This window comes from Amphiura filiformis, chromosome 10 (assembly GCF_039555335.1).
Source record: "Amphiura filiformis chromosome 10, Afil_fr2py, whole genome shotgun sequence".
In the NCBI taxonomy this organism is placed as follows: domain Eukaryota; kingdom Metazoa; phylum Echinodermata; class Ophiuroidea; order Amphilepidida; family Amphiuridae; genus Amphiura; species Amphiura filiformis.
In genome coordinates this window covers 65,180,490-65,197,307 of record NC_092637.1, presented here as the reverse complement: position 1 = coordinate 65,197,307, position 16,818 = coordinate 65,180,490, and the positions used below count along the sequence as shown (strand labels likewise).

The following is a 16,818-nucleotide window of genomic DNA, read 5'->3' as shown; positions in this document are numbered from 1 at the left end:
GGTCTTGTGGTTCTTGAGTGGACACTGATAATATAATCAAAACGAAAATATAACTTAAGTAAGAAAAGTTTAAGTCGTGGGCCCCTTGTGTGTCATTTGGTGTGTGTGTGTGGGGGGGGTGTCTATACTTAAATGCGAACCCCACTTGGCCATGCTTTATTTCGACACTAAAAAAAACAAACAAACAAACAAGTAGGATAAATACAGATTGTTCTTAGTGTGTAGCAATAAAATAATTATTAGAATTACTAGAATCAATTATTTTGGCCAATAATTATTATCACAGAAGCGAGACGTATACCATAGCAACTAATGTATGTGGATGGCACCATGGATACCTATCAACGATAGCTTAATTAGATGCCATATTAACGTATATTTTATATTTTGAAACCCGAGAATTCGAGCTGAATCAATCTAGTCAACTACCGGCATACAATATAGATAAGAAACACTTATATTAAACGCTGAAGTAATTTGCTACCCCGTTTCGAATTTCATCTGCCTCCATCAGATGTGCCACGAAGGAACATTTTGAAATTGTGAATAAATTGGTAAGTATTTAGCTTTACTTTGAGTATATTTTGTCATGAATTGGAACACTTTAGTCAATGAAACAATGACAGATCACCGGTACAGTAGTTAAGATGGGGATTGTCTTCAAATAATGTACACAAAGCGAGAGAAACCCTTAACGGTGGTATAAAAATGTGAACTTTTTTGAGAGAGAGAAAAAAAAAAAAGGTGGGATGTTGATGATGCTGTGGATCACGAAATGCCCTTTTAAGTGTTAGAGATTCCTATTATAATAAATAATATGTTAACACAAAATGTATTTAAATCGGTTTCAGGAGCTGCTAACTAATTTTCAAAACTAGGTATGTGTATTATATAGAATGGAATGGAAATTGACTTTTAATAGTTATTATAGAATTGTAAGAAACATTAGTATTTGGAAAATACAAGTGCTCACCGTTTAACATGTTTAAAGAGCATAGGTTATGAATGATATTTCAGGCTACCGGTGATAAAGACATGAACGCAGCCACTCGTAAGCAGTTCGCTGAGGCGGATCATGCGGCTATTTACTCAAAGTACAGGCCTAAAGCAGATCCGAAGGTACTTGAAAGAGTCATCAACTACCTCAAAGAAAAGGTCAGTTTTACAAATTGTTCATAGTTTTAAATTTGATAAATTGATACAATTTGGCTTTGCGTTTGTGTTTTTGTTGATTTGTTTTTTGATTTATTTGAAATAAAAAAAAACCTCTATAAAAAAACCCGCTCTAAAATAAAATCCTATATCAAGGATTCATGGGCATGAAATTAGGGGGTGATTTTCGAACCCACTTAAACGTAATTGACGCCCTTGAATAAGGAATTCATGGGCATGAAAGTAGTGATAATTGGACATTGACCGCGATCCATGCCATAAGTTACCCATGAATATACTTCTAGTGCCCGTTTCTATTCATTGTTATGTATTCTTCTCCCGTGCATTATTTTCGCGAACTACTTCGCGTGCAGGTTTATATAAACCTGTACGCTAAACAATACATTATCTAAAACCCGCACGCTAAACAATAGATTTCTATTAAAACAGCTTATTATTAATACCTTGACTACACACTAAATTACATTATATATATTTTTTGTTACAACCTGTAACTCTCTGTCAAAAAACATCAAATCACACTTAATTGGAAATTATCAAGTGATAATAGTTTGAACTTTTAATTTACTTTTTTGAATTATCTTTTAACTGTTATGGTTCACACAGTTCATAACAATTCTAAAGGGTATATTTATATATAATACAAGACAATTTGTGACACGATCTGGTCCATGGGGGCCAAAGGCGGCAAAATATGGAGTAAAAAACAATAAAATACATAAGAACATAGATAGCACAAAACTTCATAACTTTAGAACCAATTATGCTAGATCTTTGGTGTTTTCAGTATATGATAGCCTAATGCTTTTAAAAGGTAATAATCATAGTAACTTATTTTTCAAAATTGCCTCATCTGACCCCCCATGGACCAGATCGTGTCACATTTAATATAAAGTTTTGTGCATTTTGTTCACAGAAAAAAACACCTCTGAACGTGGCGGTAGATGTTGCTTGCGGATCGGGACAGGGCACTGTTGGTCTGGCGCCGCACTTCAAAAAAATTATAGGCTATGACATCAGCACGGCGCAAATCAACGAGGGAAGACGCGTGAATACAGTGGAAAATATTGAATATGCGTAAGTCAATCCATATGTGGAGAAGGAGCTTTTTCCTTGTGCTTCACCTCGTTTGATGTTTACATAAAGCATTGCTTGGTGATCAGATTCCTGCATGTTATTGTTCTGATGCCTTAACTCTTTTTTACAAAGTTGTTTTATGATTTTAACAATTATACAATATTCGAACTACTCTGTAGCAAATCGATTGATTATGTCGTCGACTGTTAAGCCATATTATGTTTTGCCAGTGATCTGCTTTTTAGCAATATGGGTGGTTAGAGAATCGCTCATAACAAGGCTGTGGGTTCGAGTCTCTCTAGCAGTGACAATATTATATTATACAGTAAAATTCAACATATCGAGCAACCTTGAACCAACATAAGAAATATTACAGTAATTACACTCATTTGTAATATTCAATATGAACCAAATTTCTTCCAGTGTTGCAGATGCAGAGAATATTCCACTGCCTGACAATTCAGTAGATCTAGTTACCTGTTCTCAAGCAGCTCATTGGTTTAACTTCAATGCTTTCTTCCGTGAGGTTGATCGCATCCTTACCCCAAATGGTGTGTTAGCTGTCTACTCCCGTGGTGACTATGTATTGGTACATGAAGATGCTTATGTAGCAGAGGAGCTGACAAAGATATATAAGGAGGTGAATATCAACAGGTGTAATGCGTTGATTTTAATGCATCTTTAAAGCGGTGTGAATCTATACAAAAAAAAACATTGATCAGATGTACTTGTGCATCCTTAATGTTAAGACTCGTTTAAACGTTCGCATTTATCTGACAGTCAATTCTAATATCTATATTCTATATATGTGCCGTGTCATGTCAAAAGGAGACACTTTTGGGCAGGTCATACATTTTGAGGTTTTTACATATCTAAAATAAAGAGATATTTTGCTCCACAACGCCGTTTTCCCCAATGAAATATGACATTCCTGAGCGAAGATATTGAGTTTGTAAGTTGTGGTATTATAAAATTGGAAATTGAGATATTGGCCTTTAAAAATATTATTGACAATGTTGAGAGTAGGAATTACCTTCTAAAATGTCTCAAAAAATACAAGATGCCAGTTATATTCCTGTCTGAAACTATCAGACAATATTTTCAACATTTATAACATCACAAATTCGCAACAAACCCAAATTGTGAAAAAATCACCACCAGATTTTTGGCTATTTCTCCATTTACGGATTATTTTCGTATGATTGATTGATTGATTGATTGATTGATTGATTGATTGATTGATTGATTGATTGATTGATTGATTGAATGATTTTGTTTACTCATGTATTATTTCATGCATTATTTCAGTGCACGTGGAAAACATTAGCTGCTTATTGGAATGACCCAGTACATGTCACCAGACAAAATGGTTATGTGAATCTTGTTATACCGTATCCAAATTTTGAAAGGTAAAACTGTTTATGAACTCGTAGGCTTTTTTAATACCATGCGTAACATTCGTACATGCATGTGTCTCACAGCATATATGTCTCATCCCTATATAAAGGAAATGTCCATGATAGTATGGCGAATCAACTAGTTATTCAACAGCCAAGCATGACGTGTTTAATAGAATTTTGTTCCGCCGTGTTTAATAGTTTCGAGATAGGGGCCGAGCACTCAGGATAATTATAACATACCACATGTACCTGTACGCACACCACCTGTACGATAAATAGTCAGATACGTTTCTTTCCCACTACGCATACCATTCACGAGCTGAAATGAATCATTTTTTGTCTTTCTTTTCTTCTTTCGATCTTTCGACTGTGTTCAAAGAATGTGATAAAAATCCCTGTCTCGTTAACAGATAATATTGCATCACTGTGCATGTTGATCCAATATTCGCACATGTAAAGTTTTTTAACGATCATACATTATCTTGACAGAGTGGCGATGGAATCCCAGATTGACCTAACTCTAACAAATTTGACAGGATTCATTAGCAGCTTTACTGCATATCAGCGTTTTCACAGGGACAACCCTAACGATGACATATTCACTCCTTTACACGCTAGGTAGGCTAAAATGTTTATAGTTTCTTAATTCCTTCTAACAATGGTTGATTTTAGGAAAGTTTCATGTTCCTGATTTTTGGAAATCTTTCAATAACACATTTCCTTGACTCCTACACAAGATTCTACATTTGTAAACAATTCAGTAATTTGGTTATTCAAAAAGTTGTAAAAATCATATAAATTCAGGTTTTTTTTACCTTTAGATGGCATAGATATGATATGATATTTCATTTATTTCATTTCATTTCATTTGCCAGATAAAAAACTTTAAACATTCTGTAAAACACATACAATGATTGCACAGTGTTAAAAGCATTTAACAATTTGAATTGACCAGCAATTAACATGAGTTATTTTTTAAGGAGTTATTAAAAGGCAAGACTCCAGTCTATGATGAGGAATCCAACACTCCCTTGGTGTGAAAAACCGGAGAACAAGACACAGAGCCTCTGGCAGGGATAGCCAAGAGTAACAAAAGTCACTTTCACAGTGGCTAAACCTAAAAACTCTGCAAAAACAACAAGGCAAAACAGAGATCACACCGAAGGAGACAGGAATTCCCCCCATAAACTAGAGTCGGGTAAATAAATAACCTAAAACATATTACATAAGAAACACTCTATAAAAATCAATTCCAGCTGAGATTTTTGAAGTGCTCTTTGGAATTTGTTAAAAACCCATTTAAACGGAAAAGAAGTTGATTATGGAGATCTTGCGGAAGTTGATCAAAAAAAGCAGGAAATCTGTTGAAAACAGTGAATTTAAAACCATCTGTGCGAACATAGGTGTGACTAAATTTTAAATTCTCGTTATGGCGGGGATTCACTGAGATAAACTTAAAGGGATTGATATGATACCTCCCATACAAACATTTTGAAACAAAAGACAAAGCAAGGTAAATATATCTGTTACGCATAGAAGATAAACCAAGCATTTCTAATCAGAAATTATAACTAAGCTCCCCCCGGGGAGCAGGAACACAAACACGAGACAGAAGTGTTTGGGTTTTTTTCAAGAGAATTTAAATGAACAAGTTTTAAGGGAGCCACCCTAGTATTCCGTATTCCAATGTGGGTCTACATAAGGTGGAAAATAATCTGAAGAGAATATCTGGATCGTTACAACGAACCAGCCACCAGAAGCTCTTGAAGTAACATACTTGACATGATCACCCCATTTCATATTAGAGGAAATTAAAAACTCTGGACTACATCAATGTGCTTATTAAGAATGACATACGATGGGACCTGTCGACCAGCAACATTTCTCCTGGATAACCTCATGACCTTACATTTGTCTGGGTTTAAGGCCATCTTATTACTAGGACTGCAACTGCAGCAGCAGATTTAGGCCTTGTAATCAGCGCACCTAAGACAGAATATATGACTGCAAACTGTAACGCCCAACCAGCACTTGAAGTCTATGGTAGTAGTCAAGTTTCATCAACTCAAATTTCTCGGCCATATACTGCGTCTTGAAGATGGCGAGCCTGTGAAAGAACATGCGCTTTATATTCCACCACATGGGAAGAGGAAACCGGGACGGCCGCGCACACTGTACTTACAGTATGTCCAGCACCTCCTGGGAGATACTGAAGGGATGCTGCAGCCAAACAAAATTGTTTCGCTTGCCCAAGATCGCATTAGTTGGAGAAAGCTTGTAGTCGCCTGCTCCGCAGCCGACTGATGATTATGATGATGATTAATATTGCACCAGCTAACAATATCATTTAAATCATTTTGAATGATGTTGGCGTCATCTTCCGAGTATAGAGGCCTATAAAGGAGCGTATCATCTGCATATTGTGGAAGAGGAGACTGAACAAAATGGTTAAACAAAAGAGGGCCCAGCACAGACACTTGTGGGACCCCGATTTAACAGGGACCCCCTCAGAGGATGCCCCTCTAAACTGAACACACTGGTAACGATTTGAAAGAAAGGAGGCGATCCAGTGCCAAAGTGGACCACAAATGCCATACAGAAGAAGCTTCCTTAAAAGAATAGAATGACTGCCTTTATCAAAGGCCTTACTCTAGTCAAGTAGATGACGTCAACATCAGGTGGAGATCGTTTATCAAGAATTTGTGACCAGTGATGGCAAACCGTAGTCAGGAGAGTGGTACAAGAGCGACCGGATATAAAACCGTGTTGTTGAGGAGAGATATGTCCGCTCGTGTACATAATTATACTCAACAACATTCCTTGTAACAACCCTTTCCAACAGCTTACCAACCACGGAACACAAAGATATCGGTCTATAGTTTTCAACGCTACTAATGTTACCAGATTTGTATATTGGGACAACATTTGCTCTTTGCCAGTCATCAGGGATTTTACCCTCACAAAGGGAAATATTGAAAAGCAATGAAAGAGGAAATGCAAGCTGGGCTGCAGTATGCTTAAGCATGGTGGATGTTATACCATCAGGCCCGGGTGCTTTACCATTTTTTAACATGTTTAAAGACCTGATATGTTTAACAATCTCATGTTAGGGTAAGAACCTTGATGACCTTCACACCAAATATCCAAAAGGTCATGGTCATCTGAAGTAGTGAAATTTGAGGCAAAGAAATCAGTGAACGCATTTGCAATGACAGTAGCATCAGTAATACAAGAATCATTTACTTTAAAAGATGTCGCACTGGGTTTGGCCTTTGAGGCACGAACAAAAGACCAAAACATTTTGCCATGACCATAATTATCAGAAGCTATATCAACAACATAGGAGTGATACTCTTTTTTAAGGAGATAACGATTTCTACACTTCTTATATTTGTTCCATTTATCAATGTTGTCAGGATATGATATGATATGATAAGCTTGCTACTGGTCATGCTGGTTAAGAAAAATGTCGTGTATTAAAGACAAAAGAGGATGGAACCGCACTATTTCCATTTTTTAGACAGATATAATACTTGTATAATGAGGTTTCAACTTGGTCAATACTGCTGTTTTTCTTGTGTTTTTTGTTTGTTTTGGGTGTTTGTTTGTTTTTGCCAATATATTTCACAACTTTAATATTTTATTCTTTTTTTTAAAGCAATTTATACATTTTTATTGTGTGCATACTTTCGTAAAGGTCACAGAATGAGCCGTCAATTATAACTTTTGTTCACAATTCAGGGACATCGGCACCTTGAATAAGTTGTAGTTGAAGATTTATATACTTGTGTTGAAATTTTATACATGTTAGATTATCTGGCGAATATGATACCGCAACCAGCGAAATACGCACTTACGTCAGTCTTAACTGCATATGAGACATATTGTATACAAGTCTTGTATCATATCTTATGTCATTTTTTATTATTGCCCTTCCATGCAGGTTTCTGCAAGCCCTGAATGCTCAAACTTTACCTGAGGAGACAACAGTGACGACAAGCTGCCCTATATATATGATGATTGGACGCAAACCTGGCCCAAATTGAAACTGAAGATGTGTGATGATTTTATAATGTTTATTACCTTTCTGCAGTCGTGCACAAACTTGCAATACTAATAGTTTCTTTGTGGTATTTAGTTTCGCTGGTTGCAACACATAGTGATGTATGTAAATGACAAACGCAAAATGCGATTCCGAAAAAAGCGTTTGGAATTGCTACACAGGCATGACAGGGGGACATTTCCTCGTAAAAACACACGATGTAAAATTATTTTATGTTATTAAAAACTTTTTCCAAACCATGCTGTAAGTTTTAATAATTAAAATGTTGAATGTTATGTGAATTTTGAGTTTAGATAGTTTTATAATTCGTCGGCTGTATTCCATAGGGGCGTATAGTGAGGCATCGCGAATAAACAACTTTTCGAGAAAATCGGGTTTGAAGAAATACCATTTTAAAATCGAGTTGTGTAAATCAGACATTCATCATATTTTGTTAATGGTGTGAAATTTGGGTAGTTAACTACCCAGCAAACACAAAACGTTTTCGACATCATTCGCAAAAGGTTATAAAAGGTTGTCAGGAGTATAAAACGTTTTCATAACCTTAAAAAACATTTTTTTGATAATCTACTGCTCAGCAAACAAAAATGTTTGACAGAAAACGTTTAAATGTCGGGTTATATAAAGGGTATAAAACGTTTAAATAACATTCCAAAAACATTCTTGAAAACTTGATACAAAACATTCTAAACAGAATGTTATTTGGGGAGTTGAAAAAATATTTTGCGAAAAATGTTTGCCCAAAATATTTGCAATAACGTTTTAAAAACGTTTTCATGACCTTTATATAACCCGACATTTAAATGTTATTAAGAGGTTTTGAAAAAACATTTTAAGAACATTTCTGCGTTTGCTGGGTTCAAATATTTTAACATAATGTTATTTAAGTGTTGACAAAATATTTGGCAAAAATGTTTGCAAAAATAGTTTAAAATAACATTTTTGAAAACATTTAAAAATATTGTTGTAGTGTGTTTTCATGCAAAACGTTTTAAAACGTAATCATGACCTTTATATAACCCGACATTTTAATGTTATTAAAACGTTTTTACCTAAACCAAAAGCCAAAATATAACTTATTTAAAACGTTTTTAAAACGTTTTTGTGTTTGCTGGGTAAATAGATTTTATTTCTATACATTTTTCAAAGTAAATAAATACATAATATTGTTGGCAAACTGAAAACAATAAGTACAACATTATACGTCACTATGGAAAACACACAAAACGCAATACCCTAACCTAATGTTAACCTTACGCCCCCTTGATCGCCGTGTAATCCCTATGGCGTTACTTTTCGTCGGCTTCATTCTATAGTGGCGTATAGGTCACGATACGTCATTATGACATGTAGCGAGGTGTATGCCACTATGACATACAATGTTTTACAATTTTGCCGATATTTCTTAATTATAAAATGTGTATACAAAGTGACGTATGGTCGATACGCCACTATGGAATACAAAAAATGTCACTTTGTCACTATACGCCACATTTAATTAATTAATTACTAATTAATTAGCTAATTATGAATGATGAGAATTAGAAAAAATAAAAGAGAACATCATTAAATACATATGTGCCAATTTTCAAAAAAAACAAAAAAACATCAAAAATCACTATACGCCACTATGGAATACAGCCGACGAATTATGTAAAATGTTTAATGAGTAGCAAAGTAATGTTTGACCCAGTAGCTAGGTATTTTTATGTAGAATTGTAGGTTATGTAGAATTTATACAATTGCAATGATGTTCTATACGTACATCGAAATTATGTAAAATTTTACATAACTATGATGTGTTAATTAAACTTATTTAATTATTTAAAAAAATTTCTCTGTGTGTAATAACAGAGCCAGTACTCATTCACTATATTTTCTCTTTATTTGAAATTGAAGTTTAAGAATTAGACTATTAAACTGTAAATTTATTATTTGAACATGAATAAATAATATAGCATTCAGCTCATCATTTTTTATGTAAGGAAATTTGGGGTTCTCGGTCCGTTTACGAAGAATATGTCGCACATGAGAAAGGTCACCATGAGAAACGAAGCATACATCGGGCTACCAATGTATTTTTGTATCGTATGGCATACCATCCGCTGTCACCCCAAGACCCATTTTTCATAGTTTTCGTTATTTTGTTCCGTCACCCAAATGCCCCCTTATTTTTCAGTTATATCAGGAACTTTCATTTTAGGCAGATTCTGTTACTTATTTTGAAATAAATCCATTTGGACCTAGAAATTCAATATCCAAGGTTTCTGTGGAACTGTTTTGGCTCTCATCCAAAGATCTAATTTTATAAATACGGTTATGTTTTCACCCAATGCCCCCTAATTCAGATATTGAGTTTTAAGGCACTCGAGTGTGATCGCGTACCTGTCTGAGTGCGATTTATAGCACAATTCCTAAACTTCTTACCGAGTGCAATTTAATAGCACACCTGATAGCATGTCTTAACATTTCCAGAAGTGCGATTTGTAGCACACAGGTCTGTTATTTTCAACTCATTAGGTCCAACGTAATGGTCTGTCTCTCATGTGCACTCAATGACAATTAACATTTTGCACTTTTGCCAAATTTGTAATTGTCAATTTTCCAAATAAGTAGAGACTTTCATGCACATCCACACATCCCAGGCACACATATCCACCAGATTATCCATTAGTTTAATATAATAATTATTATCATATCACTATATCCAAGTTGTATTTATAATACTTTGCCTATGAGTTCCTATAAATCATAAGTTTCTCAGTTTAAACATAAGTACTGTTATGGCGCTATTTTCTTTCTATATTTCATCATTTAAATATATCGCTCCACGGTCTTTCTCTCATCAATCATGCTCGCCTACGACCTTGTAAAGTCGACAGCTAGTCATTGAAGGAGACGGTCCACAAGCGTACTCAATCCGTAATCTATATACTTTGTTGATTTGATGATGCGGAATTAAAGATTATTGTGAAGTTATATTTTGTTATCCGTCTATTTCTGTTCGAGTATTCAGCGAGTCTTTCCCCGTGGAACTGAGAGATCCATTGGCCATGTATCTGGTATGAGTTCTAAAACCAATCTAGTGGCAAATGATGGTCATAGACCACAAACCTAGCTGGGCATGTTGGTGTTGTGGAGGTATCTGACCCCTGCAAAATGTTCCAAAAATGTTCCCCTGGTCATGAGGTTTGATGTCACCGAGTTTTGAGTCATGTACTCCTTATAGATATCCAGAAAATGCAATTCTAAGATTTGACCCCAGATGACCTGACCCCTGTAAGATGTTCCATAATCCCCCCCTGGTCATGAGTTGTCACCGAGTTTGAGCCCTGTACCTCTTACAGATGTCCAGATAACGCAATTCTAAGATTTGGCCGCAGAATGATGTCCTTTGACCAGACCTCTGCAAAATGTTCCAACATGTTCCCCTGTCGCCGAGATTGAGCCCCGTACCCCTTACAGATGTCCAGATACTGAAATTCGAAGATTTGACCCCGCTGACCTTTGACCTGATCCCTGCAAAATATTCCAAAATGTTACTCTTGTCATCAAGTTTATTGTCATCAAGTTTGAGCCCCGTACCCCTTACATATGGCCAGAAAATGCAGCATTTCTAAAATTTGACCTCTGCATGATCTTTGACCTGACCCCTGTAAAATGTTCCCCTGGTTGTGAGGTTGTTTGTCACTGAGTTTGAACCCCATATACCCCTTAGGGGGCTATCATTTTCTTCGGAAGGGGGTCCCAAATATACAGGGGGTCATACATTTTCAGAAAGAAAAATACGGGGGGGGGGGCATAATACTTTTGATGACCAAAATGTAGGGATTCACAAGATGACCCCAGATAGTGAGTTTATCTTATTCAAAACTAGCAGGAGCTAGTAGAGTAAACAGGAGCAGTTAGTAAACGGTCAGTGGTTAATAAAGAATGTGAACGGTGATGATAAACATGGTGTATTGGACTAAAACATGAATAGGAATTTTTACCCTGTACACCCTGTGTTTTGCGGGTTAGATTTTAATTAGGGTTAGGGGGATGTCATTTTCATAGGGCCTGCACTTTGGCTCGTTTTTTGCAGGTTTACATGGTCCAATAATCACAAGGTGACTGACATGTGGTAACAAAGGCAACAGTCACTGCTATTTGATTACTTCGCCTGTGATTGGCCATCACTGTGATACGATGGTCAAAAAACCAATAGATGACTGACATGTGGTAACAAAGGAACCAGTCACTACAAGTTGATTAATTCCTGTATGACTGGCCATCCAATTCAGCATCGAAGTGGTTACATAATCCTCTTGGTTACCGGATCACGCTATGTTGGTATGCCTCCGAGTGCCATATACTTTGTGTGGTGATTGTTTTGATCGTGGTTCATTACTCAAGAGCGTGATCCCGTTGACATAGTAACATTACGTAACTTTGATACTGAATACATGCCTGTGATACACTATAGCCTTTTCAAAATGTAATAGACCTACATGTTTGCTTGACTGCATTGACTATACCCGGGGACAATACACACAGTATATGCATTGGACCAGGGACTGTGTATGAAGGGACTCGAAACGGATTATAGATAGCTATTGTCAAGCTATTGTTATCAGGTTATCTTTTATGGCCTTCGATTACATGCGAGTTGCATCGAGGGCGTGATGTTTGTTTTCTTATTATTTACTCATGTTGCCCTATTCAAATATTTCTAAAGTTATGTCAAATAGAGTGCTTGCACGAATGGTATAGATATGCTAATGCATGGAGTACAAAGATTTACTTTGATCTATACCAGTTTACAGGTGATTGGTATTGTACTCCATGCATTTGCATATGTTTTCTGGAGCGTATCTGGAGGATGATTTGAACTTATGATCGTCCGTGCAAGCACCCTATTCAGTACGACAGCAACTTAGCTCACTTCCGGTATTTTTTACAGGCGTGACCTCTGCTGTTACGTAACGCAATGTTGAAAATCAGGTGGCAAATACGGTTTTTCAGAAAACATTAAAACATGGAATACACGAGTCGTTTCTCCCTTCATTTCCATATTGAGCCCATAGATAAGATACGAAACATGAGTATAAGGCAAAGAATAACGTGTAAAAGTTGAATTATTGTGGACAAAATGAATGCTTTTGGTGCGCGAAGTAGCCTAAAAAATGAGAGAAAATGCATGTCACGATAACAAAAATGGTTATATCTACAGCTTTGAGGAAACGCCGGTCTAATGATTTTCTGTTATGATAAACATTAATTAACCACAGCTTGTATTAAAATTTCAACAAAAATGAGCGGTGGAATAACCTAGTCGTAGGTTGAAAAGTTGCGTTCGTTGAGTCCTCGTGTCATAAGCGCACGTTGCAAGTGTCACGATGCTTCACGAAATGGATCCCAGCCGGCGCTGTCTATTATACATGTTATATTGATTAATATAGCAATTAAAAACGTCCATTTTTATATATTTTATAAATGCAAAATACTCTTTTGTCAAAGAAGGTAGTATCATCTCATTTAACTGAAGTGCAAGCAGTTTTGAAAAGATTGTTGTTGAGTGAGATCCTTGAACATGTTGAACGAGAAATAAGATAGCAATACCCTTTGCCCGAACAAGTTGCGATGGCTTGTGGACAGAGCGAAGGTGTGCAGTGCGGAAGGTTGTGAGTTCGATTCCCGTGTTATTTTATCGATTATGTGGAATTTTTCAGTTCGTTTTTCTTTTCTTTTTCCTTCCCTTTTGTCTTTAATAATATAGGCCTAATGAATGTCAGCTTGAAAGCCCACTTTTTTCATGATTTATTTCAGTTCAGTTCAGTTCAGTTTTATTTTCATCTCAACCCACATACATATAAATAACATGATATAGAAAAAGACATTTTGTAATAAATTAGTAACAATGCAAAGCCAAATAATTTACAATTGAGATACCAATATTAATATTACAAAATAATATTTTAATAATGTGGTATGAGAGATGTGGATGCCACAGAAACGCATGTTTAAGGGGTGGTGCAATAATTATGTGTACCCCCGGGGGTGAATTATAGGGGGGCAAAGATTTTTGGCAGGCCAAAGGGGGGCAAGCAATTGTTGGCAGGTCGAAAGGGGGGTCAAGCGATTTTTGGCAGGTCGAAAGGGGGGGCAAGCAATTTTTGGCACAGATATTTTGGGCACCGTTTCTATATTACGCCCTAAAAAGGAAAACGTTACGAACACGTTCAAATATGCAAAATTTCCTGCTCGCTGCGCTCGCATTATATGTTAAGACAATTTAAGGTTATAAATTCAGGTTCCCCAAAATCTTGCATGTGTAAGGGGGAGGGCAAAGATTTTTGGCACGTCAAAGGGGGGGCAAAGGTTTTTGGCACGTCGAAAGGGGGGGCAAAGGTTTTTGGGCACGGCCAAAGGGGGGGGGGCAAGCGATTTTGGCAGACCATTTTGAGAATTCACCCCCAGGTACACATAATTATTGCACCACCCCTTAGCCTAATCCTACATTCGAGTTCATATCTTTTCTACAAAAAATGCATTTAAGTTCAGTAGCTTTCAATATGAAATAATCAAATAAAGCATGTCAAACTTAAGTAATTTTTAAAAGTTCAAGAATATATATATAGGCCTATCAAATAAAGGAACGTCGACACAGATTTTCACGATTTTTTAATTTTGGACTAGACCCCTCCCCTATCGGCAACATATTTTATGAGCTTTTATGCATACATATTAAATCATTAGATGCACGAATTTCAAACCTAATATTTTGGCATATTTGTAATTTTTACACAATGTCCAACTTACACCTCGGATTACACCTAATTGGAATCAGCCAAGTTCGTTGTCCAGATAAAGCAACTAACTTATTAAGACTAGTCCCCCATAGAACACCACAGTTAAGCGGTCAAGATATTAAGTGTTTTCTTTTCATTTTTATCTCGCTACTTCTGCTTCAAATGTAACGTGAAAACCTTCCTGACAGTTATTTACTAATATTATAAATATTGTTATAATTTTTGGAATAACAAAACTTCAAATTTGCCCGAAATCGTATATTATGGCTTTAATAAAAATATGAAAACTAGGATTTACAAATATAAGTTAAAATCAAATCGAAAATCAAAGAGAGGTGCTTGCGGGGGACCAAGATCGAACTTCCAAATACATGTATTTACCACTAAGCCATACCAGAGATATGATTAATTCGGTGACAATAATAGCAATGTTATTCCCACTCAGTGGCTCACTCGAGTATTCTATTTCTGGAATGAATTAAGGTTACTGCCTCTTTTGAGGTTTTGAGCAAAAAAATGGGATGATTTTGCCACATTAAGTATCAAATTTGGCCCAGAAATAATCATCGGAAAAATAAAAGTTATACCTCATCTTAAAGGTAAAGGTTTATATATTATTATTTTTCCATTGCTATTTTAATTTTCAGACTCTGATTGGGACTGGGAGTGAATGAACTGGGTCATTGATTATAGCACTCGCTTTTTTTTTTTTTGACCAGTTATTTCATCAATTTTCCTCATTCCGATTTCTAAACCAAATTGTAGTCATCTATAAAACATCCCATAGTAACATTCTTGCTATTCAGTTTTGATATCTCTACTTCAGAAATAAAATTACAAGTTGTAGAAAACCTAAAATTTACGACTGAAATTTGTATTTCTCAAGTAGAGATATCTTAATGAGTCTAGCTTTCATAGCTTGTTTAATTATTTTCAAAAAAATTAACTTTGCAAGATATGGTGCATATCTTCGCTACATGTGCATACTCGAATTTGGGGATTACGATCAGCCAATTTCGAAATATCAATTTTTTTAGACGGTATGGTCAACACTTTTTAAGCTTTTACACGATTCAGAGATACGGTCAATCGCGTAATATTTCTTTCAATTCTATGTTACTAATTTGACAAAGTGTCAAACGAAATTCGCCCTCATAAGCCACGACAAGGCCCGGTTGCTTGTGTACTTTGCTACTCACAATCAAATGACTGCAACTGGTTAAATTCCTGATTTTCCTGGCAAGAAGACACGGAGAAATTTATATTTCACGCCATGTGTTTACGTTTCATGACTCATGAGGTCATGGGTCAATCCGGCAAATCGAGATGTACACACTTGGAGAAGACTGGTTGTATATCCCGTTTGGAACATGATTGACCAACCATGTTATGAATGTTAGAAGCTGTGGTCAGAACAGGGCCAGTGCAAAATTGACAATTTTAGAACAAGAATGGATATCGTCAGCCTACAACGATAATTGACTTACTTTTTTTTTTTTTGTAATTTTGAGAACAAAAGTACAAAATAGGCCGATATGGTTTAACGATGCATTTGTAAATCATATGATTCACCAATCTTTGCTCAAGAACAAAATAATGATTAGGCCTGGCGGGGGGGCGCTATCATTTTCTTCGGAAGGTGGTCCCAAATATACAGAAGGGTTCAAAAATTTTAAGGATAAAAAATATGGGGGGGGGTCATAACATTTTCGATGACCAAAATGTAGGGAATCACAAGATGACAGATAGTGTGGTTATTTCATTCAAAAAGACTGACTTGAATGATTTCAATACAATTTTAGCCTGTTTATGGGGTACGGTAGGCCTAAGGGGCTGTGCAATTTACCCCGGGGGTAAAACTTACAAATGACTCGCCAAATATCGCTTCCCCCCCTCGGCCCGCCTAAAATCGCCCCCCCCGGCCGGCCAAAATTCTTTGCCCCCTCAGCGCTCCGAGCAAGAAAATTTAAGCGTTTCCGTACGGTACTGTTTGCCCAAGCCATTTTAGAGTGTTTTATTAGGCTAAAAGGGCGCCCCATGAATGCGTGCCAAAAATCGCTTGGGGGAATTGCTTGCCCCCTTTCGGCTCGCCATATATTTTTGCCCCCCCCCGCCAATTTTACCATCCCCCAGGGGTCATAATTATTGCACAGCCACGGTGTAGGCCAATCAGCGGAGGGGGTCATAATTTTTTTGTTGCCGAAAAAGGGGGGTCATAATTTCAAGTGCCGCCGACCTTTTTTTTAATTTCGGACCACCCTCCTTCCAAAAGCAGTAAAAAACCTTTGTGTTGGATCTAATACAAAATTTGTAT

The 16,818-nt window shown here is 36.4% G+C and overlaps 1 protein-coding gene across 1 annotated transcript; it reads left to right on the top strand.

The window, feature by feature from the left end:
• The first annotated feature begins 307 nt into the window (after positions 1-307).
• LOC140163177 (putative methyltransferase DDB_G0268948) lies at positions 308-8,426 on the top strand. Its single transcript, XM_072186562.1, has 7 exons — positions 308-554; positions 1,018-1,155; positions 2,090-2,250; positions 2,674-2,890; positions 3,559-3,659; positions 4,140-4,268; positions 7,594-8,426. The coding sequence occupies exons 2-7, from the start codon at positions 1,036-1,038 to the stop codon at positions 7,694-7,696; spliced, it is 831 nt and encodes a 276-aa protein (XP_072042663.1). The 5' UTR covers positions 308-554; positions 1,018-1,035; the 3' UTR covers positions 7,697-8,426.
• Positions 8,427-16,818: the final 8,392 nt, after the last annotated feature.

Excerpts from the sequence above, each read along its gene's own strand:
- LOC140163177 (XM_072186562.1), top strand. The coding sequence starts at position 1,036 with ATGAACGCAGCCACTCGTAAGCAGTTCGCTGAGGCGGATCATGCGGCT. Across the intron at positions 2,251-2,673 it reads GTGGAAAATATTGAATATGC|TGTTGCAGATGCAGAGAATA; the intron begins GTAAGTCAATCC and ends AATTTCTTCCAG. Across the intron at positions 2,891-3,558 it reads TGACAAAGATATATAAGGAG|TGCACGTGGAAAACATTAGC; the intron begins GTGAATATCAAC and ends GCATTATTTCAG.